Raw genomic sequence first — 12,643 nt, 5'->3', positions numbered from 1 at the left:
CGGTCTATTCTATTCCCGACCAGCGTGTGGTAGAGCCGCAATGAGGCTGGTGAGTGGGTCTGCGTGGCGCCATGCCCAGTAAGTGTGGGTGTTGGGCGGCTGTGCGGGCGCTTGTTTGCTTGCAGGCAGGTGAGTAGGTGATCGCTTTGCAAAGGTGAGAGGCTGTAGTGGGGCTTGTAGGCTTAAGTAGGGTGTTGTGCCAGGTACCTCTTTCCAAATGCAGCAGTGAGTCTGCGTTATGAGGCTAGTTCAGTGAAGTCTCACACTTCTTGCTCCCCATTCATTCTCTGCCGAGCTTTGGTTGTATGTACCTGGGTCTGCACGTTGTTGTCAGCCGGCCAAGCCCTGGGGTAGGTTGTCATGATGGTTGGTTAGTGTTAAGTGGTCTCTCCTGCGTTCGGCTTGTTCGTGCTTGCTGGTCGCGCACATGGTTGATGTGCGGCGGCCATCTTGAGGGGCCCTTCCCTGTAAGCCCTCTGTGGTAGAACGGTTGTTTGGGCCCAGGCTAGCGTATCTGTCGCAGCCCCTGGAGACCGGGATAACCCCCCCGGTCCAGAGGGGGGGGGGAGACGAGACGCCGGCCGGAGACCCGGGAGAGCGGCCGTCCCTGCCCGGCTCAAGCTCCAGCGAGCTTCGGGCCTCGTCGGGTTACTTTGGATGCCAGTCCAGGGTGTGAGAGGTATCTCCGTGTGCCCCATCGGTTGGAGGTCCCGGTGGGCACCAGTATGGACCTGTGGTTGCCTTTGGCTCCTAGTTGGCTCCGATTCTTCAGGCCCTGAAGCGGGAGCTCAGACAGAGCACGTCTGATCCCGCCGGCGGTCAGGCCCCGCCCCCCTGTTTATTTTCACCACACACTCGTTCGGCCTTTTCTCAGAAACTGCCACACAATAAGGATTGTTTTATGTAGAAAACTGTGGTCTCAGAGATGAAAATTATCGTTAAATAATGACAAGTTTTGGACGTACTACCTCAATAAATAGAAATTATTTAACACTGTACATTGGAAACTGACGAACTGCTCAAAACGTTTTAGTTTCTGTTTAATAACTAGAGAAAGAACAGCCTTATGTATGAATTCTCTGATGTGCAACGAGATGTGAGCTGTGAGTAAATGTTTTTCCACATTTTAGACAAACGTAGGGCTTTTCTCCTGAATGTGCTCTTTGGTGAATGACCAGATTTGAACGATGAGTGAAGCTTTTTCCACATTCGGTACAGGCATACGGTCTCTCTCCTGTGTGCACCCGCTGATGTGTTACCAGGTTTGAACTAATACTAAAGCTTTTCCCACATTCACCACAGCTATACGGACGTTCTCCAGTGTGAACTCTCTGGTGAGTCACGGCGTTTGAACTTGTACTAAAGGTTTTTCCACATTCGGTGCACATGTACGGTCTCGATCCTGTGTGGACTCTTAAGTGGGTCACAAGGTTGGATTTTTGGGCAAACTGTTTTTTACACACCGAGCATGCATACGGTTTTTCTTTTATTTCTTCCTGGTCTTTACGAACAAAATCATTATCATTTTCAGTAGATATCTTGTATGTAAGATTCTTTGTTTTCACACTTTGCACCGTGAGCGACGGACGATATTTCATGACTTTAGCTTTACACAAACGGGTAGGTTTTGTCCCTTTACAGTCTTTTGATTTGCTATTAAAGGACGTTACAAGGCTACCATCAGTTGATGTCGTTTTCTCTGTTCTAGTGCAATTCTGGACTTTTTTATCTCGGTGTTGAGACTCAGTAGTTCGGTTTTCCATGATTCAGTCTGTCAAAAAAAATAAAGTAGATAAAACCATTCTATAATGAACACAGTTTATTTGTATAAACAACACAGAGTTTATTTGTATTGCATATTTGCACTGGAGAATTCTGAATCATCCAAAAATTTAAATTGTTTATATGCTTTAGTAAGTAAATTGCTACTGTAGAAAGGCAATATAGAAACCTAGGAAAAAATCCTTGTACTTTCCTCCATCCCATGTGAGGTGGGTGGAGGGTAAAAAATGTGGTGAAGTACTAAAGGAATGTGGTAATACTCCTGCTGTACAGTCCTTCATTCAATGACTGTTATGGAAAATAAACATGAAACAGAAAAATGTGTTGTCTTGTTTTACGTTATTTCTCGTAACAGAAAGAAATATAATTTAAAAAAAAGAGAGACAGAGGTAATGTGGGGAAAAAAAGCCAGTGAAACAGAAATGAAGAAACATATTTTAAAATGTTACAAATAATCTTGGCCAAGTACTTCAGCTGAAAAACATATCATACACAGGGTGAAATACGGTTTTACTGATACCTCCATTAAAACAATTGCCGTATGCGCCAATTTGTGGTGAACGATATATCCTACTCCAAAGCAAACACACCGCAGTAAGAGAATTCAAGAAACAGAGTAATGGCTTATATATATTTGAGATTTAACCCCTTAAGGGCTTGTGAAAAATGCTGTCACTAAATTAATGACATTCCATTTTTATTGTAGTGTCTCGAAGGACTAGTTTGCTTTGATGACATGCACAGTCATTGATGTAAGAGGCCAGTTACAGGGACATTCTAAGCACCATAACCACTACAGCTTGCTACTACTGATTTTTCCAATTTTTTACTAATCATAGCTTTTCTCGATGCCCAGGGACAGACTCCTACTCAGCCACATTGGCAATGCATACTTGGCGGACTACACTTATTGGCAATCTCCTGCGTCCATGTTAGATAAAGTTGACATTGATGTTGTGGACGCTGAGAAGAGCCCCAATTTATATCAACAAAATATTTCCTAAACAATTTAATATTAAACCAGGGACCACTCAGAGGCACTCGGCAACATAACTAATACAGTGCAGTGGCATGTAATGTGTTAAAAATAAAAACAAGTGGGACTATTTAAAAAAAAAAAAAAATCAGTTTTAAAACAATAGTTACATTTCTGTTAGCCATTTCCTTGTGCAAAAAATGCACATATGACAGTTTGCCTGTAGCTCTACAATGTATTTAACTTGAATGATGTACACACATTGGAGTTAAAGAGTATCATTGCTTTAGTTTGAAGTCACTAAAATAATTTGCCTTAGAAAAAGGGGAATCGTGCACATTGTAGATTAACATGCCTTCTCACAGCAAACTATTACTGTGCTATTTACATCACAACATTAATTTAAAATGATGCAGTATTGAAATCAGGATACATGTTTGATCAATTTTGGTTTAAAATATATAGAAAGTAAATGTGATAGACTTCATGGCTGCATATTTACGTGTGACTAAATTTTAAGCAGCCAGTTAATATGAAAACCAACCAAATAAAATTAAAAAAAATTTAATAAAAAATAAATAAATCCGTTTTTATGTCCTGCATGATAAACATTTAAAGCAGGGTGTATGATTGTAACCTTCCAACATTCCTTTTCAAACCAAAATATTCTGATTTAAACTATGCTGGGCAGTAAAGGGTGTGTAAAATACTGACTACATTGTATCCCCAAATGTTAACAGCAACCATTCTTACTTTGCCAGACAGCAGTCACAGAATAACACAGTAAGCAGAGGCAATTAAAGGAACATTAATGGAGAATGGAGACTCTTTGTGTTATTTTGCATAGCTTATCAGTGCATTCATTCTACAGAGATTCTAAGCAAACATTCAGAGGCTTGCTGCTTAAAAGAGTGGCTTAAAATCTGTCAGCCTACCTTGTTCTGATGAAGCCTTTTGTGTATGCTCTTAGGTGAGGTTGATTTAAATGGCCAATGAAAATGACTTCTAGAATTCTGGGATTTGTATTTCTTACCTGAGCTTGGTGCCTTTAACACTGGTGTAGTGAAACTACAAGCTCCAGAATGCTGTGGGAACTGGAAGCAATTTCTTGACAGCAGCCAATGAGTGGAGCCTGTTTATTTCCTCTGCTTTTTACCATGCTTCCTTCTTGCAGAAGATACATTTAATGGATAAAACGTGCAGGAATTTCTTAATGACAAGGGCTTTTTTATTTTTTTATTTTTTTATTTTTTATTTGTATTTGTTTTGTCATTTTCATTTTAGTTAGTTATTATGTTTATATGTTATAGAAAAAAACAAAAATAATCATAAAAAAAAGAAAAGAATATATGTCTATATTAAACTTTATATGTTGCGATAGTGCGCATGTAACTATTTTCTTTGTTTTTTATTGTATGTATTGGGGCTGATGTGTACTATGGTCATTGCTGCTGCCCAAGAGTAGTGGGAGTTTGAGCGCAGGACTTGTTTTTGTGGATTTGTATTTAATTTTTTATCACACAGCCATGTTACTATTTTTCCAGCCTTGATTTTACAAGTTTGTGCAGAATTTTCAATATTATCCCAACATTCCTTTGAGCATCCCAGAGATTGTCATGTGTCACGGTGGGTTTGCTTATACAATATTCCCGATAATGTTCAAGTATGAGCAGGATAACCAGGAGGCCACATATATTAGCAGAAATAGCTCTCAATAAACTTCATAATCTGAAGCAGTTTTGGTGTGTGTTTAGGATGTGATTTAGTTTGTGTGTATACCAAGTTTCCCTTTTAAGGAAGGACAGTGCTGATTTTGGGTCCAAATCCCTCTTTTGAAGGAGCACAATATCAGTGGAAACTGGGGCGATCTCCCCCATTTTTGTTGTAAATAAAAAATGCAATCTGTTTCTTTCCGATTTGACCATTTTTATTGAGACACAAAAATGAGCTGTCATGGGGTACAGCATCAAGGAGGGGATTATATTGGGTCACAATACAATACAGCATTTTGCATTTCAACAACATACAATATCTGTGCTACTCATTTCTCTGTTTCCAAAGGTCCTGTATTACAAATATGGAATGGACATATGCAGGGCCAGATTAAGAGCCCATTGGGCCTGGTGCTGACAATTATGATGGGCCTATTTACAGAATCTTATCGACCAAAAACACTAAAACAGTCCTACCTCCCAAGCGTTGTGTATCTGATGGAGATGGTGCTGGAGGAAAAGAAAACAGCAGCTATAAGAAAACACATACTCTATGCTAATCTCTCTCTAATTTAGGTTTTCATCTTTCAAGTAAATCCATACTCCCTAACAGCAGTGTCCAGTGAAGCAGCAAGCCAATGGGCGCGGGAAAATGGTGGGCCACTGACGCAAATCACGTAACCTGCCAAAAGGGGCGAACATGCCCAAAAAGGGGGCATGTCTGCCCAAAGAATTGGAAGGCCAGTCTGGCATGAATGCATGTCAGGCTGCCTGCCAATCATGCAAGCTGGCCAACTAAGGGCATACTATGCAGACAGCACCCTGAGCTTGGCATAATTGCGTCTAATGATGCGCTCGCTCAGTGCTTTCTAAGGACTGTCCCCTAGCACTCGCTGGTCCACTTGTCTCCTTACCTTCTTACTAGCAGGCGGAAGCTCCTGGTATACAGTCTGGGACAGAGAAAAGCTGTATGTAGTGAGTGTAGAAGAAAGGGAACATGCCATAGTGTTAGAGAGACCAAAGTCAGCAATCTCAGCATTACCTTAACTAATTTCATTGTCAGCCAGTCCACACAAGTTTTGTTCCCATATATCCCTCTCAAGTTTCCATACTTAAGCAAGAGTATGTGAAAAGTAGTTAGGGTTGACACCTTTCTTGGAAAAACATAACAGCCTTACTAATTTGCATAATTAATTATGTAAATGTGACATCACATGATGTAAATCACAAGGAGTGACATAAGAGAAAATGCTGTAAAATCACCAAAAAACTACTTACAGTTTGATTCTGCTGTATAGGTGGATTGCTTCCAGTGTCTCCCTGTCCCCCAGTGTCTCAAGTCTCCCACTGTCTCAATGTTCCTATGTATCAGTGTCCCCATGTCTCCCAGTGTCCCCAAGTGTCTCAGCGTCCCCATATCTCCCAATGTCCCCAAGTTTCTCAGTGTCTCCAAGCATCTGTGTCATAATGTCTCCCATGTCTCCTTGCAGCCTTTCCCCCCATCCCTTACTTCCATGAGTTGTATGCTGTCTCTGCAGGATCGGAGTTGCTGTCTGGACTCTCTGTAGCTGCTCCCCTGTGAATCAATGAGTAGAGATAGGCAGGGAGGGATATGCTGGAACGTCCTATCCCTGCCTCTCTCCACACACAGCGACCCCCTACTGGCCAGTGCTGATATTGCATCGTAATCTCTGTTTATACTGAGAAAAATACCAGCATTTGTATTGCCAGTATGACTGCAATATCAGCACTGGCCAGGCAGCCTCAAATACTGGCTGTGCCAGTGAAATACCAGCCAGGCGGAAACCCTAAGAGTAGCGTGTGTAAAACATTACATTTAATCAATGGGCCTATTTCATGGGCATGGGCCTGGAGCTGCAGCTCCATAAGCCCCTATGTTAATCCAGGCCTAGACATATGACTCTTAGGTAGGATGTTATACATCACGTGTCATGTTACCACTGAGTGTAATCCAGTCATGGTGTTTCTCATGGTTGATGATTCCACAGCTTTTCCTAAACTCCCCATAAGTTGGGTTGGCTCGTTTATACTGTGCCCCTCTAGGCCACCCCCCCTCTGATCAATCTGTATCTCTAATTTTAAATTCATACAGTAAATGATAACGAAGGTAGTAACATGTAGAGAATAGAAACCGGTAAAGATGTGATATCTCACTGGTATGTTGTGGTAGTTTTTAATTCGAGATAAGGATCTCGTTTGAACAAGATCAACCGTTGTGGGTTTGTTGCAAGTGGTACTGACTGACTGGAAAGTCGTCTATTTGAAGGTTAAAAGCTTAGGTTTGATGGTAAATTGTGCTCTTGAGAGGGCTATGTTTCAGGGTGTTGTACCTATCCCTCTTCGTTGGGTTTGGGGATTTTTTCATAGTCGCATCCCTCAAAGCCCCGTAAGGGCTACTTCTAAGCGCGTTAGTTAAAACATAATCTGCGATGATTTTATCTGCTTTTGCTATGCTCCTGTTTATTGATGACTGGAGATGCAGCTGGTTTTGAATATGGCATCTCATGTGGTTAAATGGTAGAGCCCAACAAGTCAGTGGGCAGCATCCCACGACCTTTAAACTTTACCAGTCACTACTGTGCATAACTGAGCTCCACAGCAATAATACAGTAATCTGGCTTACTAAAATTGAAGTGTTCGTCTTTGTCCCTTTGAAATGTTCGGAAGTATGGTTGTGAGCCAGTAGGAATTGTTTGCCTCTGCAGATAAGAGTGTAAATTCTGTGTGGTTAGCTGTTCACTCTCCTGTTGAGCTGCATTTAGAGCGAAACGCGCAAGTGCTTACACCTGTTCATACACTTTGGTGGGTCCACCTTGCAATAGATTACTTATCCCAGCTTCACCTCTGTTACTTTATCCAGATTACAGAAAGCAAACAGGAATACAATTACTAATTCTGCTTTTATTTGCACACAATATAATATTATTAAAACAGAATAGCTCCCACACCATTCAAAATTATATCAGTAACATTGCTCTGTTAGGTTATGTTAATTTTTAAAGTTGTTTTTCTTTACTGATTTTCTGTCTATATAAAAATGCAAAAACCTTGACGGATTGCGACCGAGCCAATTACCTTAACAAGACATGTCTTAACGAAATAACTTTTCCTTTCTGTATCACTGGATAATGTTGTATAAAACATATTATGGCTTTTGCACAAGCCTCCATGCTGCAGATATATAGCAATATATATATATAGCAGATACGGTATATTGCAAAAATAAAGAATTTAAAAAAAGAACAAAAAGAAACCAGAATAGCTCCAAGTAACAAGCATAGTGCGTTCTTTGCCTTTATATGATGAATTTTCAGGTGATTCCGGCATCCTCTCATCAGGTTTTACCTACAGTTTCTCCGGTCAGTGATAGGATTCCTTACGTCACTACGTCTTTACATCATTGCTCTCCTTTTTAACTTGTGCGCTCTCACCATAATTTTGATTAATACTTGGGGTTTCACTGTGCTGTGTAGACTGACTCAACACGTGGTGGTTGTGGCAGCACCACACATACATCTGTATAGTTAGCGCTAAACTTGCACTTTATTATACTTGTTGCACTTGGGAATATACTTTGGGCATCAGACAATTGTCTTGACCTTGCAAATTAAGCCTGGAGTGCTTTGAGTTTACACAATTACATTCATAAATACTCTATCTCCCCCCACTGGCTATTGTATGTATAACTCTCCAGACTTACAAAGATGTTGAAATAGTAAGCTAAAATTAAATAACACTCCAGACACTATAGTCTCAATGAAGTTGTTATGGTGCCGAGAGTTCCTGGGAGCTATCTTACTTAAGGGGTTAGATCCCTAAGATCACACGTTAGTCATGGCATAGAGCCCAATTACTCTCTTCTTTTCATAACCAGCCTCTTTCGGATTTTAAGTTGTTATGTATAAAATGTACACTTATGAAAAAGACATTTCCTATATGCTACAAATTGCCATTACCTAAAAAATAACACCTAGGCATTTTTTTTTTTGTGTCCAAATATTTGCTGACACTTATCATTATCCAAAATGACCTTGCCCAGGTTCTTGCAGTAGTAAAAATTTAACTTTATGGAATTTCCAAGCAATGCCACCTGATCGAATATTGATAGCCGATTAACGAAGTCTACAATACCAACTACATTTGTGACAGAAAGATCACATGATCAATGACAGGTGTAATGATTACTCTGTCTTAGTTCGTTTAACAGCTGAAGTCATGTGATCGTAATCCTTGATGAAATAGCAAAGATCAACGACATTGTATATACAGCTTTCAATCCTGAAACCAAAAGGCTATGACTTAACTGGATTAACACACTAAATACACAATAAGTCAATATACCAAGCTAATCTATACCCCCCTGCCATTATACCACCACCCTCCCTGCCCTGTACCCCCTGCCATTATACCACCACCCTCCCTGCCCTGTACCCCCTGCCATTATACCACCACCCTCCCTGCCCTGTACCCCCTGCCATTATACCACCACCCTCCCTGCCCTCTACCCCCTGCCATTATACCACCACACTCCCTGCCCTGTACCCCCCTGCCATTATATCACCACCCTCCCTGCCCTATAACCCCCCCTGCCATTATACCACTGCCCTATAACCCCCCCTGCCATTATACCACTGCCCTATACCCCCCTGCCATTATACCACCACCCTCCCTGCCCTATACCCCCCTGCCTTTATATCACCACCCTCCCTGCCCTATACCCCCTGCCATTATACCACCACCCTCTCTGCCCTATACCCCCGCCATTATACCACCACCCTCCCTGCCCTATACCCCACCCCCGTGCCCTATACCCCCCTGCCCTATACCCCCTGCCATTATATCACCACCCTCCCTGCCCTATACCCCACCACCCCTGCCCTATACCCCCTGCCATTATACCACCACCCTCCCTGCCCTATACCCCACCCCCCACGGCCATTATACCCCCACCCTCCCTGCCATTATAATCCCCCCTGCCCTATACCCCCACCTCCCTGCCATTATAACACCCCCTGCCCTATACCCCCCGCCATTATACTCCCACCCCTTTACCCCCACACCCCCTGCCCTATACTCCCACCTCACTGCCATTATAACCCCCCTGCCATTATACTCCCACCCCTCCTGCCCTATACCCCCGCCATTATACTCCCACCCCTTTACCCCCACACCCCCTGCCCTATACTCCCACCTCACTGTCATTATAACCCCCCCTGCCATTATACTCCCACCCCTCCTTCCGACCCACCCAGGCACATACAACTGTTCCCCTACTGTCACATAGACACATTACACACAGGCTCACATTCACAAGTTACATATGCAGTCACACACCATGCACATACATACGCTGTCACAAACACATTTTTTGCACAAGGGACAAGGACAGATATATTCTGGGAGGCAGTGAGGTTAGTGCGCGCCCTGCAGTGAACCGGCAGCTGGGATAAGATGGCATCGTCATCACTACTGGCACCACAAGTGAGCTGTGCAGGAAGAGCGCCCAGCAGCAACCGTTAATCACCATGGGGAAGATCCAAGAGCAAGGTAGGGAAGCTGGGTGGACATCTTAATTACTAAATGTGTGTAAGAATGTGATTTTTGTGTGTGTCTGTGATTGTGTGTATCTCTGTCGTTAAGTGTGTGTTTATTGTGATTGTGTGTCTGTGATTAGGTGTATGTCTGGGATTGTGTGTGTATTTATATACACACACAACCACAGATGTACAAGTCTGTGTGTATATAAATGTGTATGTGTTTAGTAGATAGCTCCCTTATTTGGTGTCCTTAAATATGTCAATCCCACATAAGGATAACAAATACGGGAGTTATCTACTAAACAACTGAAAGATTAAAATTAAGTAAAAGGCTTTTAAATTTTGATCTTTTAGCAGTTTAGTAGATAATTCCCTAAATTAATGAATGCTCTTATGTGAGATTTCCATATTTAAATATGCCAAATTAGGGTGCTCTTTAGATCTAAATATGGCAATCTCACATAGGGATATCAAATAGAGGAGTTATCTGCTAAACAAAGATCGAAGTTTAGAGGTGTCAGCCAGCACAGAACAGGAAATCTGGGTGGCTAGTATGAATTCTATGCAAATGTGTTGTCTGATTGTGTGTATATATTTGTGTATGTGTATATGTGCATACATCTTAGCATTTTGCCAGCACTACACACAAGCATATCCAATGCATTCAAACAACACTACAAACAAACACACCTTTAAAACATCACCATGTTTTTGATATAACCACACCACTGCCCTATACTGCCAACACTACACACAAATGCATGCCTGCATTCAAACGCCAACAATACTCACACATTTTCCATACAAAAACCCATGCTTACATTTAGATGCACAAACACTGATCAGTGCTACATTCATTGTAAAAAAAATGTGGGTGTTTTTTTACATTTTAGGGGGGGGGGGGAGGGGGGGGGGGGGGGAGGGGGGTTCCATAAGGAGGAGCCGCCCCGGGTGCCAAATGCTCTAGGTACGCCCCTGAATCTAGTCCTATATCCTGAATGCCTCTGAAACTGTCACCATTAATAAATATTAAGTCACATACCTAACTTTTAGAATACATTTTTACCAATAGGTAGCAAAAATTCCCTCCCCCTACATACAATATCTTAATATGTTTACCCTATCTTATAGTATACCCCCTGATTTGGAAATAGTAAGATATATGGCCTCACTGTCTTTGTAATGGAGGTTAGAATATTACAGAAAGAAATAGATTAATACTTACATCAAAATGTCAGCGGAAGTATCTCCCCTTTTGTCACTGAAGGCATTGTACCGCAGCTAAACTTAAAACATGGACCCTGTAGACACCACATGCAACATATCAACTGTATACACCTGTATATATTAAACCCTTTAAATTACTCCGGTTGGAATTTCACCTCCAATACATTCATACATTCATTGGACACGTACGCTGTAAACATGTGTTCCAAGCTGGAGAATCTCAAACGTTATAAGATCTGAATAGATATAGCTCTATCCACACTTCTCTTAGTCCCACAACAGGGAGCTGTAAACTCTAAACCTCCTGGGCCTACAACCTTCTTTGCAGGACACAATTGTAGAAAAATTCCCATATATAATGTTTGACGTTTTAAATGACAATATTTAGAACTTTAATTGACACCATCCAGTGCACTAATCAGGTGAAATGTTACATAAAGATTATATTTAGTCAGTACCACAACCCATATCATAATGCCACCTCATCCTGTTGAAGGCACCAAGATACACTGCTATATATTTCGCCCAAAAAGGCAAATTTATCATGTAAACCCAAAATATTGTAAATACTCAATCCCATTTATTTCCAAAGGCTCCTGCTGAAATTGTATCCAAGTGCTTTTAAATGCTGTAAAAAAAACCACAAAACTTTTGTCCTACCTGCTAAGGGAAACTACCCTACAAATAATGTGAACCTGGAAACTGAAGGACCTCAGGCCATGCCACAGGTCATCCAGACCAAATCCTCTTTCCATAACCTTAAAACCTCGTACAATGCTATATGAGATTTGGAACCTGGGCAAGGTATTGAGTTATTTTTAGCTCCATAGTCATAAACATATTCAGCCTGTCTTGCCTCATGATCAACCATCAAATAAAATTCTTGTCTTTTTATCCTCACACTTTCCTGTTCTTAAGAAGTCTTACTTAGGCTGTCTATCTCTAAGTAGAAACTACAGAATGCATCAGTGAATCATATCTACACTTTCAAATATCACATTCCCAATATGTATATATAGTTACTGGTTTTCTTTTTTAAACTTAATATGCAGTATGCCAACCCATCCATGCCATCAGCCTTCTGTATCTTCTCCCTTTTGAATATTCAATAAAAAGTAAAATAAAAATATCATAGAGAAAAATTTGCATTAACTTCAAGACAACGATAATTTTTTTACCCAAATACCTTGAGGTTATATTATATACATTTATTGATGTATCACAATATTATATATGAGTCTTCAAGTCAACATGGATGTCTTAAATATCTTTGAGAGCCACATATTGGTCATCAACAATGCTCTAGAATCCATGATATAGACATCATTTTCATATAAAAAAAAAGTTTTCATAAAATATGTTTTTTTTCACAATATTCAAATGGAAAT

At 41.1% G+C, this 12,643-nt stretch overlaps 1 protein-coding gene across 1 annotated transcript; it reads right to left on the bottom strand.

Annotated features, from left to right (window-relative positions):
* Nucleotides 1–856: 856 nt before the first annotated feature.
* On the bottom strand, nt 857–3,767 carry LOC134610321 (gastrula zinc finger protein XlCGF49.1-like). Its single transcript, XM_063453271.1, has 2 exons — nt 3,694–3,767; nt 857–1,771 (listed from the first exon to the last, which is right to left on the bottom strand). Exon 2 carries the CDS (start codon nt 1,761–1,763, stop codon nt 1,065–1,067), a length of 699 nt encoding a protein of 232 aa, XP_063309341.1. The 5' UTR covers nt 1,764–1,771; nt 3,694–3,767; the 3' UTR covers nt 857–1,064.
* Between the last annotated feature and the right edge of the window lie 8,876 nt (nt 3,768–12,643).

Source organism: Pelobates fuscus, chromosome 5 (assembly GCF_036172605.1).
Source record: "Pelobates fuscus isolate aPelFus1 chromosome 5, aPelFus1.pri, whole genome shotgun sequence".
In the NCBI taxonomy this organism is placed as follows: domain Eukaryota; kingdom Metazoa; phylum Chordata; class Amphibia; order Anura; family Pelobatidae; genus Pelobates; species Pelobates fuscus.
This window is presented reverse-complemented; position numbering and strand designations above follow the sequence as displayed.